Below are 24123 nucleotides of genomic sequence, written 5' to 3'. Positions count from 1 at the left end.
AACACTCAAGATTTAAGCAAATGGATATTAAGACATAAAGAATAGTTTTAAATATTGGAAGCAAGATTTATTATTGCTTTTACTAGTTTAAAACATTTTTTGTCCTTTTTATTTTTTAAGAGTTATTCACCACTGGGAAGAAATAATTGTAACTTTTTTGTTTGTTTGTTTATTTGTTAACCAGATTACAGCTATCCTAGACTGAATTCAAGTGAAGCCAGTTTGTATGTGGCCTTGATTAACTGTTTAAGGCAGAGAACTGTCTTCAGTTTTAAAAACTCAGCTTGGTATTATTACCCATATATCTGCTTTATTAGACATAAATTAAAAGAGGATCTGGAAACATTTTTTATGTCTAACATTCATTTTGTAAAAAATTAAGTCATTTGGACAATGATATAGTGCATCTCTGATGTGATGAAAATTCTACATTTCCCTTTTTCTTGATATATTTATCTGCATAGTGGCAGAGGGTGATGAGTGCTCATGCTGTTAATGTTGTTATTAATCATTTAGCTATATATTTATTTTAATGCATTTTTAAAGCAAACTTGGACTACTAGATACCTATACAATATTCTTTTACAGGACATGGATAACTCCTGTCCTAACTGCTAAAGTTTCCTTATAACAAATAAACATTTAGCTTGAATACAAAAGGTTAGCTTTCATAATAGTTCATTTTTGAACCCCCAGTAATAAGCTCCTTTCACTAAATGTTGATATAGTATTCGGCCTATCAAATGAAATCAGTGTTTAATGCTTATGAAGGGCATAGAACAGTGCAAATGTGCTGTTTTATAAGGCATTAATCCAGAGAGCCAGTAATATGTACAGTGAAGTTTATCTTGACAGGTAAATCAACTCATTGCTAAATGAAAAAGCCAGACAATACTATCCTTGTTGTTGAACTGCAGGTGTTTGAAAAGCTAAGCGAACTAAGGAAAAACCTAACAGCGTCATATGGCAAGAATGAATGGTGGTGAAGGAAGGGAAGTTTGGTTAGGTGGTTTAAGCAGGTGCTTAGGAAATTTAAAGGAGAAAATAGAAACCTAAAATCAAAAGCAGGTGCCTTGTTAGGTTTTTTCTGACCTTACAGAAATAATAACAGAACTAAGGTTAGGATCACAAACATTAAAATAGTTATTTCTAAGAAATCTTGTTTTGGAAGAATGAAGTAAAGTTTTGGAGATAACTGCTTTAAGAATTCATTGTATCCTGTAAATCTGTAAATCCTGTAAATCTGAAAACAAACATATTTATCAGTCTTAGAGGTATTTATTAAATCTTTCCAGTATCTGTGTCAGGGTTCTATCCTTTATCCTGTCTTTTTTTAAGATAACTATGATGTAATATTAGGAAAAGTTATTCACAAGTGTTTTTAATAATCATAGCCAAGGGAGACCCAAGAGATGCAGATTCCATCGGGTCAGGAAGATCCCCCTGGAGGAGGAAATGGCAACCCACTCCGCTATTCTTGCCTAGAAAATCCCATGGACAGAGGAGCCTCTTGGGTCACAGGTAATGAGGTCACAAAGAGTCGGACACAACTGAGTACACATGCTTGATGCACATATGCATACAAAGTATACGTACATTTGCTTACTAAATGAATTTACACTATTTTGTGTCTATGATGCTATACACGGGGATAAAAGCCATAGAACCTTATGATGCACATTTCCAACTAATAGTATTGAGAAAACATTTGCTTAATTGTATGGTATACCATTAATATCTTAATAAAGATGTTATTTAAGAACATGAAAGTGGCTAAAATAACATAAAGCCATTAAAAAGAAAGTAACAAGATTTGTGAACAGGGATAATTAATGTCTCAAGTGAAAATTATTATGTTTACTAGTTATACCAAGAAAAATATAATGAGTAGAGAGAAAACAGAGTAAAATGCTTTCCTGGTAAGACATTTGACTTTCAGTGAATTATAGTTCATAACAAGGGTTCCAGATAACACAATTTATTCTTCAAGATATTGAAAGTCGACGGATTGCATTTTGTATTCAGCTCTCCCATGACTTATCTACAAAACCCCTTGATGAAATATGTGATGTTTCATCTGCTAGAAAATCCTGGGTTTACTTTTGGCTGAACCGAAAGTAAACCCAGGGGAGTCTCCAACCTTGCCACCCTACCTTAACTTCCTTGGTAGGACTCCCATCTCCAGCCCCAAGTGCTGTCATCCAGCATGTAACAGTTTCACAATGTCACAATGGAGTGACATGCCAGACACCAGCCATATATGGTTGGTGGGCATCAAGAGTGTGGGTTTATATCATTCAGTGTCCTTTGCCCAATTTGAAGCCTCTGAACAATCCTTTCCAGCACCTCTGTTTCTCAAATCCCATTAACCTCTAGATTTCTCTATTAGAATCCTTTGAGGCTATGGATTTTTGTTTGCAACAACATCCAGACCCTATTCTATTCCTATGAATCTCCCTCTTCACTCTTCAGGGAACTCAGTTCCTTTCCTGCTTGAGGCTCAGTTGAACCTAAATTAGTTTGTTTTGTGATCACTTCACGCTTACGTGGAAGGTGCCTAACTGGTTATTATTCTAGGGTTTTTACCTCTTGCAGTTGCTTCTCTCCAAATTTAATTCCAGCAGCTTCCCTTTTTGCCCAACACTTTGATGTGTTTTACTGAAGTCCCTTTTGTTCCTCTGGTTTCATTTAACTTCTGTCCTTCTGATCTTATCCATACTCTATAGCTTCTTTCTTTTTCTTAACCATTATCCTATTCTCCTTTGAAACCATGTATGTTTTATCAATCAAAATGTTGTCTTCTTTCCTAGATAGGATATGGTTTTTCTTTTTTTTTTAATTTTTCAATACTGTAGTCCTATTCAGAGAGTCACATGTTTACCTTGCATGTTAACTTCATAGAACACTCCTACCTATTAAGAATAATTCAATTCATTTCTATTGTATATTTATGATACTGATAACTGCAATTAAATTTTAACTCCAAAAACTTTAGACTCCAACCCTAGTTTGGGTGGAAAGAGGACATTAAATTATGACAAGATTAGTCTCCTCAAGTGTAAATTCGAATTTGGGAGGAAAAAATCCTAAGTAATTAATCAGTTTGATTAAATGTTCTAAATGGTTAATAACATCTACCTATAGTATTATTAAATGTCCTGTCATTCTTGGTTCTTTTATCAGTTGTGACTTGGTACCTGTGTGTTCATATTTATCAATTTCTATCTTTTTTTAATGGATTAATGCTAAATATTTAAACATTTCAATGGATAACACATGGGCACACCTAGTTTCCCCGGCCACTTTATAACCCCAATTTCCAATTTGTATTCATTCAATAAATATATATTGAACACTTACCATGTATTGGGCACCATATTCCACTGGGGATTCCCTTATGACTATACAGTGGAAGTGAGAAATAGATTTAAGGGGCTAGATCTGATAGAGTGCCTGATGAACTATGGATGGAGGCTCGTGACATTGTACAGGAGACAGGACTCAAGATCATCCCCAAGAAAAAGAAATGCAAAAAAGTGAAATGGCTGTCTGAGGAAGCCTTACAAATAGCTGTGAAAAGAAGGGAAGTGAAAAGCAAAGGAAAAAAGGAAAGATATACCCATTTGAATGCAGAGTTTCAAAGAATAGCAAGGAGAGATAGGAGGGCCTTCCTCAGCAATCAATGCAAGGAAGTGGAGGAAAACAGTAGAATGGGAAAGACTAGGGATCTCTTCAAAAAATTAGAGATACCAACGGACCATTTCATGCAAAGATGGGCTCAATAAAGGAAAGAAATGGTAGGGACCTAACAGAAACAGAAGATATTAAGAAGAGGTGGCAAGGATACACAGAACAACTGTATAAAAAAGATCTTCACGACCCAGGTAATCATGATGGTGTGATCACTCACCTTGAGCCAGACACCTTGGAATGTGAAGTCAAGTGGGCCTTAAAAAGCATCACTACAAACAAAACTAGTGGAGATGATGGAATTCTAGTTGAGCTATTTCAAATCCTGAAAGACGATGCTGTGAAAGTGCTGCACTCAATATGCCAGCAAATTTGGAAAACTCAGCAGTGGCCACAGGACTGGAAAAGTCAGTCTTCATTCCAATCCCAAAGAAAGGCAGTGCCAAAGGATGCTCAAAGTACTGCACAATTGCACTCATCTCACACGCTAGTAAAGTCATGCTCAAAATTCTCCAAACCAGGCTTCAGCAATACGTGAACCATGAACTTCCAGATGTTCAAGCTGGTTTTAGAAAAGGCAGAGGAACCAGAGATAAAATTGCCAATGTCCGCTGGATCATCGAAAAAGCAAGAGAGTTTCAGAAAAACATCTATTTCTGCTTCATTGACTATGCCAAAGCCTTTGACTGTGTGTATCACAATAAACTATGGAAAATTCTAAAAGAGTTCGGGGTCGACGCATGTTACAGGATGCTCAGGGCTGGTGTGCGGGGATGACCCAGAGGGAGGATAAAGGGAGGAGGGAGGTGGGAGGGGGGTTCAGGAGGGGGAACTCATGTATACCTGGGGCGGATTCATGTCAATGTATGGCAAAACAAACCAATATAATATTGTAAAATAATTAGCCTCCAATAAAAAATAAATAAATAAAAAGAAAATATATTAAAAAAATAAAAGAGATGGGAATACCAGACCACCTGACCTGCCTCTTGAGAAACCTATATGCAGGTCAGGAAGCAACAGTTAGAACTGGACATGGAACAGACTGGTTCCAAATAGGAAAAGGAGTATGTCAAGCCTGTATATTGTCACCCTGCTTATTTAACTTATATGCAGAGTACATCATGAGGAACGCTGGGCTGGAAGAAGCACAAGCTGGAATCAAGATTGCTGGGAGAAATATCAATAACCTCAGATATGCAGATGACACCACCCTTATGGCAGAAAGTGAAGAGGAACTAAAAAGCCTCTTGATGAAAGTGAAAGAGGAGAGTGAAAAAGTTGGCTTGAAGCTCAACATTCAGAAAACGAAGATCATGGCATCTGGTCCCATCACTTCATGGCAAATAGATGGGGAAACAGTGGAAACAGTGGCTGACTTTATTTTTCTGGGCTCCAAAATCACTGCAGATGGCAATTGCAGCCATGAAATTAAAAGACGCTTACTCCTTGGAAGGAAAGTTATGACCAACCTAGATAGCATATTAAAAAGCAGAGACATTATTTTGTCAACAAAGGTCCATCTAGTCGAGGCTATGGTTTTTCCAGTGGTCATGTATGGATGTGAGAGTTGGACTATAAAGAGGGCTGAGTGCCGAAGAATTGATGCTTTTGAACTGTGGTGCTGGAGAAGACGCTTGAGAGTCCCTTGGACTGCAAGGAGATCCAACTAGTCCATCCTAAAGGAGATCAGTCCTGGGTGTTCATTGGAAGGACTGATGTTGAAGCTGAAGCTCCAATACTTCGGCTGCCTGATGCAAAGAGCTGACTCATTTGAAAAGACCCTGATGCTGAGAAAGATTGAGGGCAGGAGGAGAAGGGGACGAGAGGATGAGATGGTTGGATGGCATCACCGACACAATGGACATGGGTTTGGGTGGACTCCAGCAGTGGGTGATGGACAGGGAGGCCTGGTGTGCTGCCGTTCATGGGGTACAAAGAGTCGGACACGACTGAGCGACTGAACTGAACTGATACAGATATTAAAAGCTTACCTCCTACTTTCAAGGGGATCACAATCTAATGGAGGCATGAAATTGTTACTCTGTGGAGTTCAGTGTGTCCAGGCAGAAGAAGTAGTGCAAAGGCCCTGAGGCCAGAGTGTGTGCATTCAAGAAGCTGCCAGTTTCTTTGTTTTCTCTGTGAAGCATCAGAAGAGTGTTTACATGAAGGTGGGAAGGAAGAAAGTGTTCATGGTTTATATGCGGTACCTAGACGAGGCAAATTCATAGAGACAGAAAGGAGAATAGAGGTTACCAGGGGGTGGGGACAGAGAGGGCAAAGAAGAGTACAGGGTTTTTATTAGAGATGAAAAACAATATTAGATAGACAGTAGTGATGCTCAAACAACACTGTAAATGCATTTAATACCACTCAATTGTATACTTATGAAGAGTTAAATGATATATATTTTATCATAATAAAGCAAAAGAAAAAAAAAATTTAAGTGTGCCTGGGCCTTGAGGAGAGTGGTGACATGGTGAGATAGTCACAGTGGACAACAAGAACAAAACTCAGCTAGAGACACGGTGAAAATTTCAGGCATTTGCTAGTCTACATCAGGAAGATATTAAACACAGCCGAAGATATTCATTGGAGCTTACAGCTAACACTAAATATTGCTTCCACAAAAGTTCAGTGAAGTTTTAATTAATTAATGGGATAAACACTGATTGGTGACTTTGAGCTCAGTACCCAAAATGAACGCCAGCTTCTCTAGATCTTTTGGCAACAGTTTTTTGTGTTTTTTTTATGAATAAATAATACGAGATTTCATTTCAAATCCTCTATCAACAAGTCTCTGAAATGTAGCCTGAAGGGAGCATGGAAGGAACAGTTGCTATATCTCATCTCTCCTGGGGAGGGAATGCGCAGGGGGAGAGGCCCATGAGCTTGTCACCCTTCTGTTATGCGGGGGGTGGGAGGGGGCGGCAGTGGTTCATAGCAACCAAGGCAGTTTCTTACAGAAAAGCTGAGAAACATGAGATAATGGATTGTGAGCAGAGGCTCCTGGCAAAGGATTGCTGGCTTGGGACAGTTAGAAATCAGAGTTGAAGTAAGCAGTAGACCGCACTGCTCCATTCTTAGGCATAAGGGGTGATGGCACAGATGAGTTGAACCTGGGAGGAGAAGTGGAAAAGATAAGAATTTAAGAGAATTCAGAGATACTGGCTTCATATGTATAGGAGGATAGGTGGCAGGACCTGCTTATTACTTATGGTTGGGGGTGACAATGGTGACAGGTCTTGATCATACAGCATTAAGAGGAGAAAGAAAAATTTTTCCCCATTTGTCAAAGTATTGTTTGTAATTTCAGAAATTTTAAATAAAGTGTCCAAAATTATGAAAGTTTGAAAATAAATTATGCTATGTCTATCCAACAAAATTCTACATATTCATTCAAGTCTATATTTCAAAAGACAGCAATAACTCCCAATATAATGCTAAATAAGAAAATTTTCAAAATTTGGTATAACAGTTATTCTAATTTTTTATGTATTCTAAAGAGAAAACTGAAAAGGAAAATTTATAATTCTTTCTGGTAATATTAAAGATATTTTTAATGTTTCTATTTATATTTTTCTATGTTTAAAAATCTATAACCATCAATACGTATTCAGTTCAGTTTAGTCACTCAGTCGTGTCCAACTCTTTGCGACCCCATGGACTGCAGCACACCAGGCTTCCCTGTCCATCACCAACTCCTGGAGCTTGCTCAGACTCATGTCCATTGAGTTGGTGATGCCATCCAACCATCTTATCCTCTGTTGTCCCCTTCGTCTCCTGCCTTGAATCTTTCCCAGCTTCAGGGTCTTTTCCAATGAGTCAATTCTTCCCATCAGGTGGCCAAAATATGGGGGTTTCAGCTTCAGCATCAGTCCTTCCAGGAATTCAGCTTCAACATCAGTCCTTCCAATGAATATTCAGGACTAATTTCAAAACGTATTGCTTAAAATTAAAAAACTTTATGTAAATAGAGTGATAATGATGCCACAAGCATAATTAAGATTCGTATTTATACTAAGGAACCGACTCTAGTAATAGCCAGCCATCCAAAACTATAATATTAAATTCATTTAGTCAGTAAATGAGCCTTTATGTGCTGTTCACTAGAAAAGGTGCAAGATATTCAGAAATAAAAGTATCAATCCCACTGTAGAAACTCAGGACTAGTGGGGAGGCTGCAAGGAAAGTGGACAGTTGCCCCCTACATTGCTTTGTGATGTGTGCTTCTCTGGAGATGGGCCCAAGGTGCTGTAGGAACACAGGAGAGGAGGAACATTCACCCACCGGGATTCATGGAAGGCTTCCAGGAGGAGGTGACATCTGAGTTGACTCTTCAAGGTGGAGTGAAGAAAAAAATCAGAAGAAAGGTGTTCAAGCAGAAGAAATGTATAAAGACATAGAACTGAGTGAGAACAGTAGCTTTCTAATGTGAAGCTCATTATGCTGGAATTCAGGGGGGTGGGAGAGAAGAAAACCTGAACTTAACTATGGGGATGGAGAGACAGAGAAAGACGGAAAGTTCAGAATGTCTTCTAGATTCTCTCGTCTCTTGGACACAAGACGGATGGGTGGTAGCATCACTTTGCTAACATAGGACATAGAGTCAGAAGCGTAGGTTTAGAGGTAAATTTTCAGGAATATCTATTAGCAAAGTAAATGATAAATAGCATCAGAGAAAAGTCCCTCATTTATTTTGCAAGTTTTTACTGAGCACAGCTGTCAAGGAGTGATCTAGATGCTGAGGACACACTGCTGACTCAGACAGATACGTTGCTCAAGGTCTGCCTGTAAACAAACAGAAAAATGTCCAGAGGGACCAGAGATCAAATTGCTAGGCTTCAACAGTACATGAACCAAGAACTTCCATATGTACAAGTTGGGTTTCAAAGATGCAGAAGAACCAGAGAGCAAATTGCCAAATTCACTGGATCATGGAGAAAGTAAAGGAGTTCTAGAAAAACATCTACTTCTGCTTCATTGACTGCACTAAAATCTTTGTATTTTTCTTGATCAAAACAAACTGTGGAAAATTCTTAAAGGGATGGGAGTACCAGACCACCTTACCCACCTCCTGAGAAACCTGTGCATGGGTCAAGAAGCCAGTTAGAACTGGACGTGGAAAAATGGACTGGTTCAAAATTGGGAAAGGAGTACGACAAGGCCATATATTGTCACCCGGCTTATTTAATTTACATGAAGAGTACATCATGCGAAATGCCAGGTTGGATGAATCACAAACTGAAATTAAAATTTCTGGGAGAAATATCAATAACTTCAGATATTCAGATGACATAAGAGCCTCTTGATGAGGGTGAAAGAGGAGAGTGAAAAAGCTGGCTTAAAACTCAACATTCAAAAAACTAAGATCATGCATCTGCCCCCATCATTTCATGGCAAACAAAAGGGGAAAAGTAGCAGCAGTAACAGATTTTATTTCTTAGGCTCCAGAATCACTGTGGATAGTGACTGTGGCCTTGAAATTAAAAGACACTTACTCCTTGGAAGGAAAGCTATGACACACCTAGACAGTGTATTAAAAAGCAGAGACTTTTTAATCACTTTGCTGACAAAGGTCCATAATAGTCAAAGCTATGGTTTTTCCATGTGGATGTATGAATGTGAGAGTTGGACCATAAAGAAGGCAGAGTGCCAAAGAATTGATGCTTTCAAAACTGTGGTGCAGGAGAAGACTCTTGAGAGTCCCTTGGATTTCGAAGAGATTCAACCAGTCAATCCTAAAGGAAATCAGTCCTGAGCATTCATTGGAAGGATTGATGCTGAAGCGGAAGCTCCAATACTTTGGCCACCTGATGTGAAGAAGTGACTCATTGGAAAAGACCCTGATGCTGGGAAAGGTTGAAGGCAGGAGGCAAAGGGGACAACAGAGGATGAGATGGTTGGATGGCATCACCAGCTCAATGGACATGAGTTTGAGCAGGCTCCAGAAGATGAAGAACAGGAGAGCCTGGTGTGCTGCAGTCCAAGGGGTAACAAAGAGTTGGACACAACTTAGCAACTGAACAACAACAGGGATAAGGATTTGCCTGATTTCTTTTCTGCGAAGTAGGTGGTATTGTCATCTGCTCAAGGTGAAGACCCCAGGATGCAGGGTAATCTTTAAGGTTCAGCTTTGAAGTAGGACTCCTGGAAAATGGGAGTGGATGCTAAGGACCTGTATAAAGGTCTCCAACTAGCCCCACTGAGTTCAGAAAGCTTGTGTTTGTGGCTGCTGAATCTGCACAGTGGTAAGCTTCCCTCCAGCAGAGTCAGCAACTGGGCAGTCAGGGAACTGGGTTGTGCTGTGCAGCACCTGTTCTGTTCTGGGAAGATCCCTCTAGTCTTTCATTTGGCTTCTGCTGGACAGTCCTGAATTCATGGCCCCTTCAACAGATAGAACTAAACAAATCTGCAAGGCCAGAATTTATCTTCAAATTAGTCACTTAAAAGAAAACCCCTAATCTATGACATCTGAATATAAAATATGTATTAAAGTAGAAAGTATCAATAGGTAGGGACCCAGGATCTTTAGAGCTAAATGATCAGTGAAATGGCTGGAATTCTCCTTGTACTGTTCTATTCCAGTGCATATAATGTAACAACGACTGCCTCTGTTTGATTCAATTAGAGATCCTTTTTTAAAAGTTAAATACACCGCTTCCCTAGGAACATAATTGTGAAATGTTTTGTCATGATACTGTACAGCAGTCACTTTAAGATAACACAAATCTTGCTTCTTGCTGAGCATTTCCTTACTACTACATGCAAACAAAACAGAGGATGTAATCAAAAGGGTATTTGGCATGGGTCCAGAAAGCAATGTGAATTAGTCTACAATTGGCCGCCATAGTTTCAAGTCTGTTTCTGATCCATGACTTATTGCTTCATAGCTGATCATTTCAAAGGTTTACCAGGATGGCACAGAAAAGCTCAGCCACTACCTTCTAGCTCATTCCAAAGTATTTCACTCGAGAACATTTTTGAATATTTAAAAGAAGAGAGTATAAGACAATAAAATAGTTTTTAACATCATTTCTCCCCCCATTTTCTACCAACAGTATAAACTAGTGGAGGGAATATTTACTAAAAGTATAGACTTGCAGATGGAATACTTTAGGAAGCTGTTAATTTCTACTCCTTAAGTCAATAGCAATTTATATAATAGAGGATTGGATAGTTTAATTTTCAGACTTCACATGGAGCATCTGAATTTTTTTTTAAAAACAGCTGACTAAATTCTTGTTCTTATTTAGCATCCGATACAAAGGCAATTTTGTATTTTTTGTAAATTGATTTTCAAGCAATTTTACTGTTTAAATAATTCAGAATTCTGTTTTGAAATAATTTAGTTTCTCTAGCCAAACTTGAGATGTATGACATTAATCACATCTCACATCATTGAGTACATCAGATGTCTTAATTACATTCTCTAAAGGTCCTCCAAACCCTTTTAAAGCAAAGCTTTGAAAGAGGAGGACACCCTGAGACCGGAGCTAGCCTTGTCTTCACCTTTTGAGGGAGGCTTTAGAGCCCATGGAAATGACTTGGACCCCACCTCCTCAGGTATTTCTTAAAGAGTAGGTATATTTCCTGCCTTGTCCCTGCAAGAATCAGGGTTAATTTCAAATTATAAGCCTACTTCATGTTATTGGCTAAAACGCTTTTATTTTCACATTTCACTTCCTACTAATACCTACTTTTCTAACTGTATACATATTTTAATACTTTACCAGAATATGCAAGTTTATTTTATGTAGGCTTCTCATGGTTTGACCTTAATATTTACAGGTTAGTTTCCTCACACTCAATGACTATGCAATGAATAATTTTAGTTTGATTGTAGATTGCAGCCTGAAAATCATTTCATTGATGAAACCAGGAAAGACTTCTGTTAAGAGCCCCAGTATCTAACTCCAAAAAGGCCAAACTGAGGAGCCCATTTCAAGTGACTTGAATTCAGGAAAACCATGATGATGAGCTTTTTCGGCACCAGCTGTGGCTTAGTGTAAATTTTTGTAATGGTTGTAATGGTGGCGGTTTCTGTGAGTGAAAAAACGCAAAGTATCGAGAATTGGGAGGAATATGGTTCAGCCCCTGGTCTCTGAGTGAAAAGAGGGGAGTAAACTCCGTAACTGGGGGCCCATCCGAACCACGCTGTCAGATTTAGGGGAGGGAAGGAGGAAGAGAAAGCTCGCCGGGGGAAGGAGTGGGGCGCCAGACCGTCCCGGAGAGAGGGGGGAGGGAAGGACGGGAGGGGACGGGAGCGGAGGAGCGCCGAGCCGAGGGGAGGGAGGAGAGGGAAAGTGGGAACAGAGTGGAGGAGTGGACGGAGCGCAGAGGTGCCCTTGCGCAGCGCGCGCAGTGGAGACGCATCCCGGCCGCTGCGCGGGAAGGCGGAGGTCCCATGTCGCGCCCCCGGCTGGTCCCGGGACCCCAGCGTGAGTCCCACGTCTGGCGACCCGAGTCGCCGGGAGTCTGAGCTGCGGGCCACGCGGGAGTGGCGGTGGCAAGCCCACTGGTCGTTATGAGGACGGATCTAAAATGACCGACAAGCGGAAACCTCTCCAAACGCAGCTCAGGCGGTCAATCAGTGAGCAGTTGCGGGACTCCACTGCCAGAGCCTGGGATCGGCTGTGGAAAAACGTCCGGGAGAGACGGCTGGCAGGTCGGTGGCCCCAAGACTCGGGACTGCGCGGGGGCAGGAGGAAGCGCGGGCCGCGTCGCCCGCCCCGGTCCCCCGTCCCGCCGCCGCTCTGGGCTCCCGACACAGGTTTTCTGAGCCCCGGGTTGGGTGAAGGCTGCTCGCGCCAGCCTCGCTGCACCGGGTCGGGGCGCCCACGCTCACCGCGCTCAGTCTTTGCGCGCGCTGGACCTGGTGGTGGGTGTGGGCTCCGCCCCGCGCGCGCTGACAGTCTGGCAGGGCGCTGCGCTCCCGGCGTGGAGCCGGCGTGGGGGTTACCTGGGGAGTCTTTCTTAAGTGGCCGCTTTTCCTGGGCTGGCCCCGGCTCCGCCGCTATCCACCCGCCCTAACCCAGTGAATGAATGAGTGCCCAGCCCAAGCGGCCCTCCGGGAGAGTGGTCCCTCTCCCAGCTTCGCCTTTTCCACGAGGGACGCGTCCATTGCCTGTGTGATAGGAGGAGTCAGACAAGGCCAGGGAGCATACCCAAGGCTCTGGGAGACATGTTTACGGGGTAGAGGGGGAGGGTTTGAGGAAAGACAGATGGACAGTGGTTGGTGCTGGCTGATAGCTGCCCACCACCTCTGTCCAGCTGTGGATCAGGCTCTTCTCACTTAGGGGCTGCGAAAGAGGGGCCTCCCTTTTGGAATCCATTGCTCATGTCTTAGAGGGAGAGAAGAGGTGATTATTCCAAACCAAGAGGTCCTTAAGAATCCTTGCTTCCTCAGAAGGCCAGTCCCCTCCTTAGCTCTTTCTCCAGCTTCCTGGCTGTGGTCTTTCTTCTGGGCATGCTCCTTGGAGCTACCACCTCATAGGGCCAGGGATGTAGGAAGTGGTCTGAGCCTTCTCAGAGTCCATGCTGGAGCGTTAGGTCTGGGCAGTCACCACATCATACCTGCCACAATAAGGGAAGGAAGCCCTACTCCACAGCACCCTCCCCAGGCAGTGTAGGATTTAGGACTGCTTTCCCCAAGTGTTAGCAGCTGGAAGATATTTCTGGAATTGAGGGCATGTGGAGGAAGGGCCCCCTGAGCTGACTGTTAGTGGAGTCTCTGGATCTTCTGGCCTCCTCTCTCTCCAGCAGCATCTCCTGAGTGGGCCAGTGACCACAGGGGTGGAAGAGAGGTCAAGAGAAGAAGAAAAGGTGATGCCTGGACAGAGGGCAGGGCTGCCAAGGGTGGGATGGAAGAGTTAACTTCCTCTGGGCTCCTCCCCCTTGTTCCTCTTGAAGAGCTATAGAAGTCCTTTGCAAGATGTTCTGCCCTTTCTCCCATGCAGCCACATCTCACCATCAGTCTGACAGCATTCTTGAGTAGATACCCATTCTGTGTCTCCTTGAGCTGGATCTTTATCAACCTAACTGGTCAAATTAGAAGTGGGGATCATAGATGGTTCCAACATTCAATAGTGTCAGCATAGACTGGTCATCCCGTAGTTTCTCTACAATACAGCGGCCCCATTTAGTAAGCACCCAAGAAATAAACAGACTTTGCAGTCTGAACCCAGAAATAAGTTGTCGTAACACAGTAGTTTTACTGTTGATTTTTAAGACCTGTATGTTCACTGCAGACCTCAATTAATAACAATAACTTTCCTGGTTATCATGATAAATTGTATAATCTACATGATGGATGGTGTTAGAGAAATTATTGTGGTCTAGTAAATTTTGTTGCTTCATAACTGCAGAATGCTTACTGCAAATGTCTCCTTCATAGCTTCTGTTATTAAGTTTGTTAAGTTTGTTAAATCAATGGATCCTCAGGAAACAAGAAGTCTTTCCAGGAGGGCTGCCAAGGCTGTGCTGGGTTTTTATAGAAGCTGAGGCCAAGGATGACTGCAGCCTTGTCTTTTTAAAAAGGAGATCTGGGAAGGAAGAGAGCATAACGTAAAGTCTGAAAACCATTGTGATTTTCCAGGGAAATCATATATTCACACTGATTTTAGACACTGCAGTTTAGTTAGGGCAGTGGAGAGAAAAAGTTTTGATTCTGGAAAGAAAGCAATAGGTAGAGATTTTTAAGATAATGAAATATAGACATTAAGACTAAAAGTGGCTTCAGAATGGTTAAGAGTTCTCCCAGAGTAGTATAATTATTTTTTTTAAATAGTGGTGTGAGGTTTTAAAATGTTTAATCAGAATATTAATATCTGCTTACCCATAATCTGCTTACCACTCTGCTAACAGCAGATGCCAGCAGGTTATTCAACTGGGACCAAACAATTCCCTGTGAAGAGACTTCAACCTCTGCTTCTCTAAGCGAGCTGGGATGCCTGCCACAAAACCAAGCCAACTCCATGAGGGAGCTTGTAGATGCAAATTGATTTTCTTGGGTTTTCTTGCAAAGGTAGCTAAAATATGGAACTTTGGCTATGAGACACTGAAATACTTAACGTTATTAATGTTGGCATCAATTCTAGGTGAAAGTGTTTTTCATTTGTAAAAGCCTTCTTTATATGGTTTACTTCACAGTATCATAATAACCAACTATATGAATGTACCCCAGAGAGAATCTGCCTCCTCAAGGGATGTTATGGGGCTATTGGCTTTTTTTTTTGTTTTTTCTGTCTTTTTCTATCATATAAAAGTTTTGTGCTGGTACTTCTTTAATTTCTCTAAAATTTTCTTCTTTTTCTTCTTTCAGTATTTATTTGCTTATTTAGCTGTGCTGGGTCTTAGTTGTGGCAGGGATGTGGGATCTAGTTTCCTGACCAGGGATCAAACCTGACCAGGGATCAGACCCTGGCACCCTGCTTTGGGAGCATGGAGTCTTAGCCACTGGACCACGAGGGAAACCCCGCCTAAAATTTTCTTCCTATTACACTTAGTCAATAGAATAGTATTCTAAGTGCTTTATAACAAACTTGTATTTGTTGTCTGGAGCATTCTGAAGGTATCTGATGCTCTCTTTTGCTTTTTAACATCCTGAGGCAAGAAATCCTTATTCTAACTCACTCTTCTCTTCATGAAAGTCTGTGTTGTCAATGTGACAAAAAGATAAGAAGCAGTAGAACTGTTTAAACATAGTGAAGCCTGTAGATTTCTGTGTGGTGGGACCATATCTAGGAAGGAGTCTCCTAATGCTCATCACAATGATACAAATAATGAATCTGATAGAAGGATAAGGTTTTGAATGATGTTCAGATATGTTCACTTCATTACAAAATTATACAAAGGAGTTATTGGTAAAGAACAACTGATACTGGGAGCTCTTCTTGGGCTTTCCAGTTCTGGAGTAACTGCCAGATTTTCATCAGATTGTGGTGTTTTTGCCAACATGTACTTCTTAATTACCTAAGACTAATCCTCATAAGGGTCAATGAGAGTTTTTCTCACCTGTCATCTCAATATTGATCATTGTTATAATGGTGGTAATTGTTGTTTGTTCCTGAGACGACAAAGTTAGTGTTCAAACAAGTGTTCTGATTCAAGTTGTCAGAAGTCAAAGGTCACCTGTGCCCACTTTGTGTTATACCACACTGCCTCTCCATGGGCCTTACGGAGACACATGGACCTCAACTCCTTTCTCCAAGTCTCTCTGTCATTTGCAATTAGTTTTAAAAAGGATAAGTAAATTAATTGGAAAAATTACTCTTTCCCTCTGCAGTGACAAGGAGAACCCTATGCACCAAATGCTTGGTCCCCAGCATCCTATTGGGCTGGGTAGTGTATGAGCTCATAGAGAGTTGAAACAAACAAACAACCATATATCTGCCTTTTTGGGGCCCTTATGTGTGTGCCCTGCCCATTACCATCATTGCAAGAAGCCAAAGGCCACAAGAAAGGAATGTTGTCATCAAGCCTCAATGCAGGTTTCTTCAAGGTGGATGAGTGACAGGTTCTTTGGCCTCTCCAATTCCCTAATCAGCCACCGCTGATGACGATTCTTAACCTTTATAGCATCATTAAATTCTCTAGGCAGAAGCACATGCTTTAGCTTTTGGTCTTTGTAAGCAACTTCCTCAGTGGTTCAGCAGTAAAGAATCCGCCTATGGTGCAAAAGACAGAGAAGGCCCCGGGTTCAATCCCTGGGTCAAGAAGATCCCCAGGAGGAGGGCATGGCAACCGACTCCAGTGTTCTTGCCTGGAGAGTCTCATGGACAGCAGAGCGTGGTGGCCTACAGTCCATAGGGTCACACAGAGTTGGACACAACTAAAGTGACCAAGTACGCACGCAAGCAGCTTGAACTACTTCTCAAAAGCTAAGATCTGAAAAAAATCCAAATGAGTTTTCTGAAGCTTTCTGCTCCTTTATTGAAACCTAACTATTTTGATGGAGATGTAATCTATATATTTGATTCCTTTATACTCACATAATGATATTTAGGTAGGTTGTGAACTAATTGATGTTGAAATCTTTTGATCTCTTTCATTGTCTCATTCTAAATTATTTCTCTTAGACACAGGACGTTATACTGATGCCCAAAATAAACTAACCTAAAGCACTGAAAAGTTTAAGTTTTGTTAGAAATGCTAATTCCACCAAATTTCAGTGAGTTCTTGTCGTGTTAAAACAGGTTTATTCATCCTCAAAGTCAACAGCAGCATCCTGTGATGTGATGTAAACATGAGATTGGGTCTTTAATGCAGAGTGGGATCAAGAATAGAACACGGGCCATAAAAATGTTCCTTATTAAAATCTAAATGGGTTCCATGATAGCAAGAAGTACAGGATCACAATGATACTAGCTGATCCTTTTCATTTGTTTTATGTATGTTTTTCCTTTTTAGTCTCACTTTACTGTAAAGAACACCCCATCCTACTCTGTTGGGTTTTTACTTTTTAAACATCTCTTGAAAAGGGAAAACATTTAGATTTGATTTATATTAACAATAACAAAAAAAATCTGAGTCAGGTAAATATACAATGAAAATCAGAGAAAGAGAACACATTACCTGTGCCAGGGTTCTTCTCAGCCTTAGCTACCCACAGGGTGACCCGGAGCCTTTCAGAAACATGAATGTTTCACTGCCTCACAGAGACTCTGATTCAGTTCACTTAGGGTCCAGGGATCAGTATTTTTTAAAGCTCTGCATACAGTTCCAGTGCACAGTCCGGGTTCAGAATCACTGACTTGTGTTAACTACCATGTGATAACTCAAAGAAGACTGTGTCTAATATTGATGCAACATTATAGTCTAAGTCCTTGAGAGAAGTTTTGCTTAAGTGAAGTTGGAATGAGTTTGTTAATTTACAGGGACGGCGGGGGAAAAGGCCAGTTTTCCTGGAGCATAAGAAAAAAGGTGGTACAAATAAGTGGCAGTCAGAGGTATTGGTAGAGCCAAGCTATAAGATCAAGTTGGTCTTTGTTGCCAGGGCATGGAGGTTGGATTTGGTTCTGCATGTGATAAGCAAGCTTCCCTGATAGCTCAGAGGGTAAAGAATCTGCCTGCAATGTGGGAGACCTGGGTTAAATCCCTGGGTTGGAAGATCCCCTAGAGAAGGGAATGGCAACCCACTCCAGTATTCTTGTCTGGAGAATTCCATGGACAGGGGAACCTGGCAGGCTGCAGTCCGTAGGGTCAAAAGAGTCGGACATGACTGAGCAATAAGCAAAGGATTTTAAACGGAGGAGAGACAGGACCTGAATAAATTACTACTGGAGTGGTCCAGGTGAGAGAGAAACAGTGACACGGATAGGGGTGGTAGTCATGGAAATGGAGAGAATGGGACAGATTTGGAATATGTCTTGAAAGCAGGACAACAATGCTGACATTTTTAGTTGGAGGTTGATGAAGAGGGTTCAAGAGCCCCTAGGTTTGTAAAACCATGGGCTGAGATGGGGACAAGTGGCATATTTATATCTTGCAATTGCAAGACACACTTTTTTTTTTTTTTTTTTGCGTAAGCCAGATGAAGAGTAAGTTCTCCCTTGGCCAACTTAGGGCAAAGATGCCTATTAGATTCCAGTGTGTGTGTGTGTGTGTGTGTGTGTGTGCTCAGTCACTCAGTTGTGTCCAACTCTTTGAAACCCCATGGACTGTAGCCCACCAGACTCCTCTGTCCATGGGGTTTCCCAGGAAAGAATACCAGAGTGGGTTGCCATTTCCTTCTCCAGGGGATCATCCTGACCCAGGGATTGAACCCATGTCTCTTGTATCTCCTGCATTGGCAGATGGATTCTTTACCGCTGTGCCACCTGGGAAGCCCCATTATATATCCTAAGTAAATGTCAAAGATTTAGATGTACAAGGAAAGTTTTGGGAGAAAAGTCAAATGCAGAGATAGAAATCTGAGAGTTACTGGCATATGACTATTATAAAGACTTTGGACTGGATGGGGTTACTTAGGAAGAGAATATAGTTAAGAGGAGATGTCAAGGACCAAGTCCTAGTGTATCCTTTATTTAGAGCACAATATTTGGACATGAACTGTATGTACCTAAAAAATGGGTTAAATTTCTGGATAATAAGGAAAAGCAGCCCTGTTCCTAAACTTAGCCTTCTGGTGACTGAATAATAGTAGTGATATATTAATCTTTAGTGATAGATTTACTTGATCCCAGAACTGTTGATGAATGAAAAATAATCATAAAAATATATCTCACTTTATTAATAAAATATGCATTTTAAATTTAAAAATGATATTGCAAAGTAAATTTTAAATAGCATTTAAAAGAAAGACTTCTTAAGGTTGCCCCCATAAAAATTAAAATATAGTTGATTAGATAAAAATGGTCTTAGAAGGAATACTTCTGTGGTTACTGTGACTTGTTGGTCCCATGTGTGATGGGGTAAGAAGTTTATATTGGAAAGGTGATTTCTCCAGTGTCTTGATATCTAGGAATAGGCTAATCAAAGTTTAGCTTTTAAGAAAGGTTCTGTACTATATTAAAATTTCCAAGATTGCGTCCATTTGCTGACCTTTACCAATTATGGTCTTTCCATAATAAAGATAATTGAAGGGAAATTTCTCAGAGAAAAATAGGTAACAAAGTCTTTAAGTTTTTGAGTTTGCAATGAAGATAACTTAAATATGACCTAATATACAATATGCTGCCTAATCCTTGGAACTAACGGTTTCCTTCTAGAGCTGGAGCAAAGAAAGGACCATGTTCACTATTTGAGGGTGGTTGCTCTGAACAGGAGACAGGAGCCCTACCAGTTGGCCAAAATTCCTTACGAATACCATCTGATACCATTTTTGTTAGTCACCAAGCTGGTCACTTACTTGGACATGGAGCACATCTAATGAAATTAATATATATTCTTTTTTTCTTTTTTAATCTTCTGTTGAACAAAACAACTTAGGGGTTTATCTAACAGTATATTTCTATTTTTCCCTTTTGCAAATCTGTGTTGTGTGCTTAGTCGCTCAGTCATGTCCAACTCTTTGCGACCCAGTGGACTGTAGCCTGCCAGTCTCCTTTGTCCATGGGGATTCTCCAGGCAAGAATACTGAAGTAGGTTTGCCATGCCCTCCTCCAGGGGACCTTCCCAACCCAGGGATTGAACCCAGCTCTCCCACATTGCAGGCGAATTCTTTACCATCTGAGCCACTAGGGAAGCCCATTTTGCAAGTTTAGGGATATTTGCAAAATGAAAACAAGCATGGTTTGAAGAGTGTTGCAATGTTCCTGGGCTGGCACTTTTTGTTTTTCCAAAATCCTTGCGTGTTTAGTCCTAAAGCAATTGAGTTGAAGGACAAACATTTTTGTCACGTTTGTATTTAGTCAATAAGTATTTATTGAGCCATGAAATAGCATCCTTGTCAAAGCATGTTGGGACTATAGTGCAGGATACTAATTCAGGACTGTGGTTTTATCCTGGCAAAGCACACAAATTTTATTTATTATGCTGCCCAAATTGCTTAACTCATCTATTTAACCAGAAATAGAACAGGCTTCCAGAAAGTGCTAAAGGACAGTATAGAATGCACCATGATGACACAATATTGTATTTGCAAACCTGCTGTGTCAAGCTATCTTATCTTCTCAGGCAGAATATTTCCTTAGTAACATTTTTATCTAAAATAAAATGTTCAGAACCTTATGGTTCTGTTATTTTGTGTAGTGGAGCATATTTTAATCTATATTTCATCATGGCATACCATGGTTGTTGAATACTTCTTTCTCCTTCCTATATATGAAATTAAATGAACCACAGAGATAATCATACAACCTCATGAAAAGTGATACATTTACCAGCAGTGATTTTAACTGGAAGTCTTATATGCGTCTTATCCTCTCTACATCTGGATAAAGTGAAAACATGTCCAGTTTTCTTGAAGGATCTTTAAAAGTGTTTTCCACAGACATTTAATAATTGCCATTAGAATAATGTCCTTAAAGTACAAATATTTTAATAACTGGAAGGTGTGACTGTGTAAGTTAAACTTATCTACTGCTGGATAAGAATGTATGGTTTGTCACAATGACATCACAAAGGTGGCTTCTCTTTTTTGCCTGATGCTGAGTTGCATTCATTGCAGACCTCTTGAAAAACATGATGAATTGCCCGTATCTTAGCCAAGAGGAGTTGTCCCCATGGTCTTGGAAATAAATTGCATCTGTATTTTAGTCCCAAGAAAAGACTTCATAAGCAATAGGCTTAAAGAGGAGCAATTGTTAGAATGAAGATAAGTGGGAAAAAAAGAAGCTTTTACATATTTCAACCATTGTCTTATAGGCTGTTTTATTCTTTTTGGAAAGAAAGAAGAGCGGCTTTATGATAAGTATTTGATTTCTGGTTCTTGAATCTAAATCAAAGCAACAATGACAAATGAAAAATTACTCTTAACCATTTAGGGAACACTGTAGTGGTGGAAAAAGGATTGAAGCTATTTGAGATACCATCATTTGTATAAAATCACAGCTGTGTAATGGTAATAAACATCTGTGAAATTAGCATCAGTTCAGCCATAATGTTGATATAAATGTTTGGCATAGCTATGACTACAGTGCTGGGAACATAGATTTTCTAGTATCTTGAAGGCATGTTGTTTTACTTTTGTTGTGTACAATGTAATGGAGGCGGGGGTTAGTGGTGTTCGGACATAATGAAAGATTACTGGCATACATCAGGGTCTAGTGGTTAAGAGCAGGGGACCTCAATTCCTGGGCTGCAGGCCAGTACCCCTATCCAGGTTACACAGCAGGAGGTGAGCATTGGTCTGGAGAGCAAGCAAAACTTCATTTGCTGCTCCCCATTGTTTATATTACTGTCTGAACCATCCCCTTCCCACCCCATCTGTGGAAAAATTATCTTCCACAAAACCGGTCCCTGGTGCCAAAAAGCCTGGGGACCACTGGTTAAGAGCAGTTACTGGAGCAAGGCTACGTGGGTTTAAATCCTGTCTCCACCATTTACTCAGTGAGTCCTTGGGCAAGATAAATAATCTTGATGTTCCTAAATTTCCCCATCTTTAAAAAGGAGGACAAGCATAGTACTTATCTCATAGGGCTATCCTGAGGATTAAATAAGTTAATAGTTTCAAAGCATTTAGCATAATGTCTGACTCCTTAATTAACATTGTATAAGAGTTTATTTTAAAAAATACAAATAGACAGATGGATATAGATGCATAGATGCATCCTCTGTGAAGAATAGACATGTTTTCTGATAAGCAAGAGATGCTTTTTGCTCTAGCCTTAAACCACTGACTCGCTTCATACCTGGATTCATCTGCCTTGTTTCTGTATCTTATGGACTCATTCTAGATCCCATATTCAGGGATTTCCAAGAGCTAAGAGATTAGTTTGCTATGAATGGAATTTTTTAAAAAATCAAATAGTACATATGTTGCTAGCATGGTTGGCAGCATCTTGTGCAAGTTTATTAGTGTTATAGCATGAATCTTTCATTATACTAACATTTTATCTTTCTGAAAGATCATCAATTACAGTTTGTTCATCAAAATACCATCGGCTTTAAAGCTGTGCAACCAAGAATTCATTCCCGTGTCCTTGGCCTAAATGGAATTTGACGGAGGCCTAATTAAAATGAGAGAAGTTGGACTAGATAATCTCTAAGGCCCTACTTAACTTTAAAGATCAGTGAGTCTATAAAACTAGCCTGTGTGTCTAAAGGAAGCTTAATGCCCTGAGTCTTAGTTCCTTTTCTGCCTGGATTTCATTGGCTGTTTCGATAGACTCGGAAAGGGCAGAAACCCAGAAGTATACCCCGGGATGCCTGCTATGTCATTCCCCATGCCTCTTTGGTTACCTAACTTCCATCAACTGCAGCAACTTAATTGGTACTTTCTGTTATTGGAACTACATCTGCCAGAATTGGAAAAGGAATGAGGAGGAGAAAAGCTAGGAGTCCAGGGCCTGCAGTCACCAGTAGAATCTCCCTGAAACACATACAGGCAGAGCCCAGTGCTCAGATTGGCCCCACACTTGGTTTAAGGCTCTACTGTTACAATCTTGAAATTATTAATAATTGTTGAATGAAGGGCCCACATTTTTATTTTGTACTGGGTAGAGCAAATGATGTAGCTAATCCTGCATTCAGAAGCCAGTCTCTTGTATAGTCATGTCTTGATTGGTGAGTTCACTCTCATTGATGATTTGGTATCGAGTTGACTCACTGGAAAAGACTCTGATGCTGGGAAGGATTGGGGGCGGGAGGAGACGGGGACGACAGAGAATGAGATGGCTGGATGGCATCACTGACTCGATGGACATGAGTTTGAGTGAACTCTGGGAGTTGGTGATGGACAGGGAGGCCTGGAGTGCTGTGATTCATGGGGTCGCAAAGAGTCGGACACGACTGAGCGACTGAACTGACTGAACTGAAGATAAAACTGACTTGTAAAATCACAGGACATTAGATCTGGAAGGAACCTGCAAGCTTTTCCTGGAGCATCTACAGTCTGCAGTCCATGTGCTGTGTGCCCCATGCTCTTGGGAAGGTGATCTCCCAAAAGAGAATGTATTTGTTTTCTTTTATTGTTTATTGATTCTGGCAGCATTATTATGAAATAAAGCAATAATTTTATCCCTGGTGTTTGCAGTTATAATAATTATATTTTGTTACTGTATATACTGAAGCAAATATTTTAATCGTTTTTTTAAAGTATTGCATTGCTTAGGTAAAATGGGAAGTTGGGACAAATTGCCCACTCGTGGTATGCTAAATTTTCAGATCCACGGCTTGTTTTTGAAAACAATTAATCTGTTTCTTAATTAAAAAATTTATTTACAATATCCATAATAGGTTATTAATTAAACCACTGTTATTAAAACCATTAAGGCTATTTCCCATTTAGATTTCACCTAGGACTACTTACTAAGAAAAGGAAATTAGGAGAGGTAGTAATAAAGCCTATCATATATCACCAGGGATTCCCAGCACATATCTACGAACATTTTATTTTATCAGGATGTCCATCTATCTCTGTGAAGAATACTAAAGTTGATGGAGTTTAGTCTCATAATGTTGCATAGGTTAGAGCCTCCTTTGCTATGTCTAGAAGTTCCCATTTAATGATATAAAAAAAAAAGAAAAGAAAACCAAAAACAAAAGAAGACGTGTTTCTTTATTTGAAAGTTAGGTTCATTATTTAATGCAAAGTATTTGTGCAATTGAATAAAAAGACTGTGTGCATTTCATTTTCTCTTGAGCTACTTCAAACAAGAATGTGTTTGCGTAGTCCTGAATAGGAAAAATGTAGGCAGATTCAGCTACCCTGAATTGGACCCTATTGTAAGCCAGGCATTGGGCTAAGGCTTCACGTGTTTTCTCATTTGATGCCCAGGCTTCAGAGCAAGTACTCCCAGGGTCCCTGTTAGCACACAGAGAAGCTTGCTG

General features: G+C 40.5%; 1 protein-coding gene across 3 annotated transcripts in view; it reads left to right on the top strand.

Annotated features, from left to right (window-relative positions):
• STARD13 (StAR related lipid transfer domain containing 13) overlaps positions 1–24123 on the top strand; it is a 525698-nt gene that overhangs the window by 277010 nt on the left and 224565 nt on the right. For 2 of the 3 annotated variants that reach the window (XM_055426261.2, XM_055426259.2), the window contains exon 1: positions 12006–12358. The exons of the other annotated variant lie outside the window; for it this stretch is intronic. In XM_055426261.2, coding sequence (XP_055282236.2) covers positions 12235–12358 — 124 coding nt within the window. In that variant the 5' untranslated portion in view covers positions 12006–12234. Of the gene's footprint in view, positions 1–12005; positions 12359–24123 lie in introns of those variants that run through there. 3 annotated transcript variants of the gene reach the window in all.

The sequence above is a fragment of the Moschus berezovskii genome, chromosome 13 (genome assembly GCF_049115385.1).
Source record: "Moschus berezovskii isolate FMDL1 chromosome 13, NW_MosBer_1.0, whole genome shotgun sequence".
Classification (NCBI taxonomy): domain Eukaryota; kingdom Metazoa; phylum Chordata; class Mammalia; order Artiodactyla; family Moschidae; genus Moschus; species Moschus berezovskii.
This window is presented reverse-complemented; position numbering and strand designations above follow the sequence as displayed.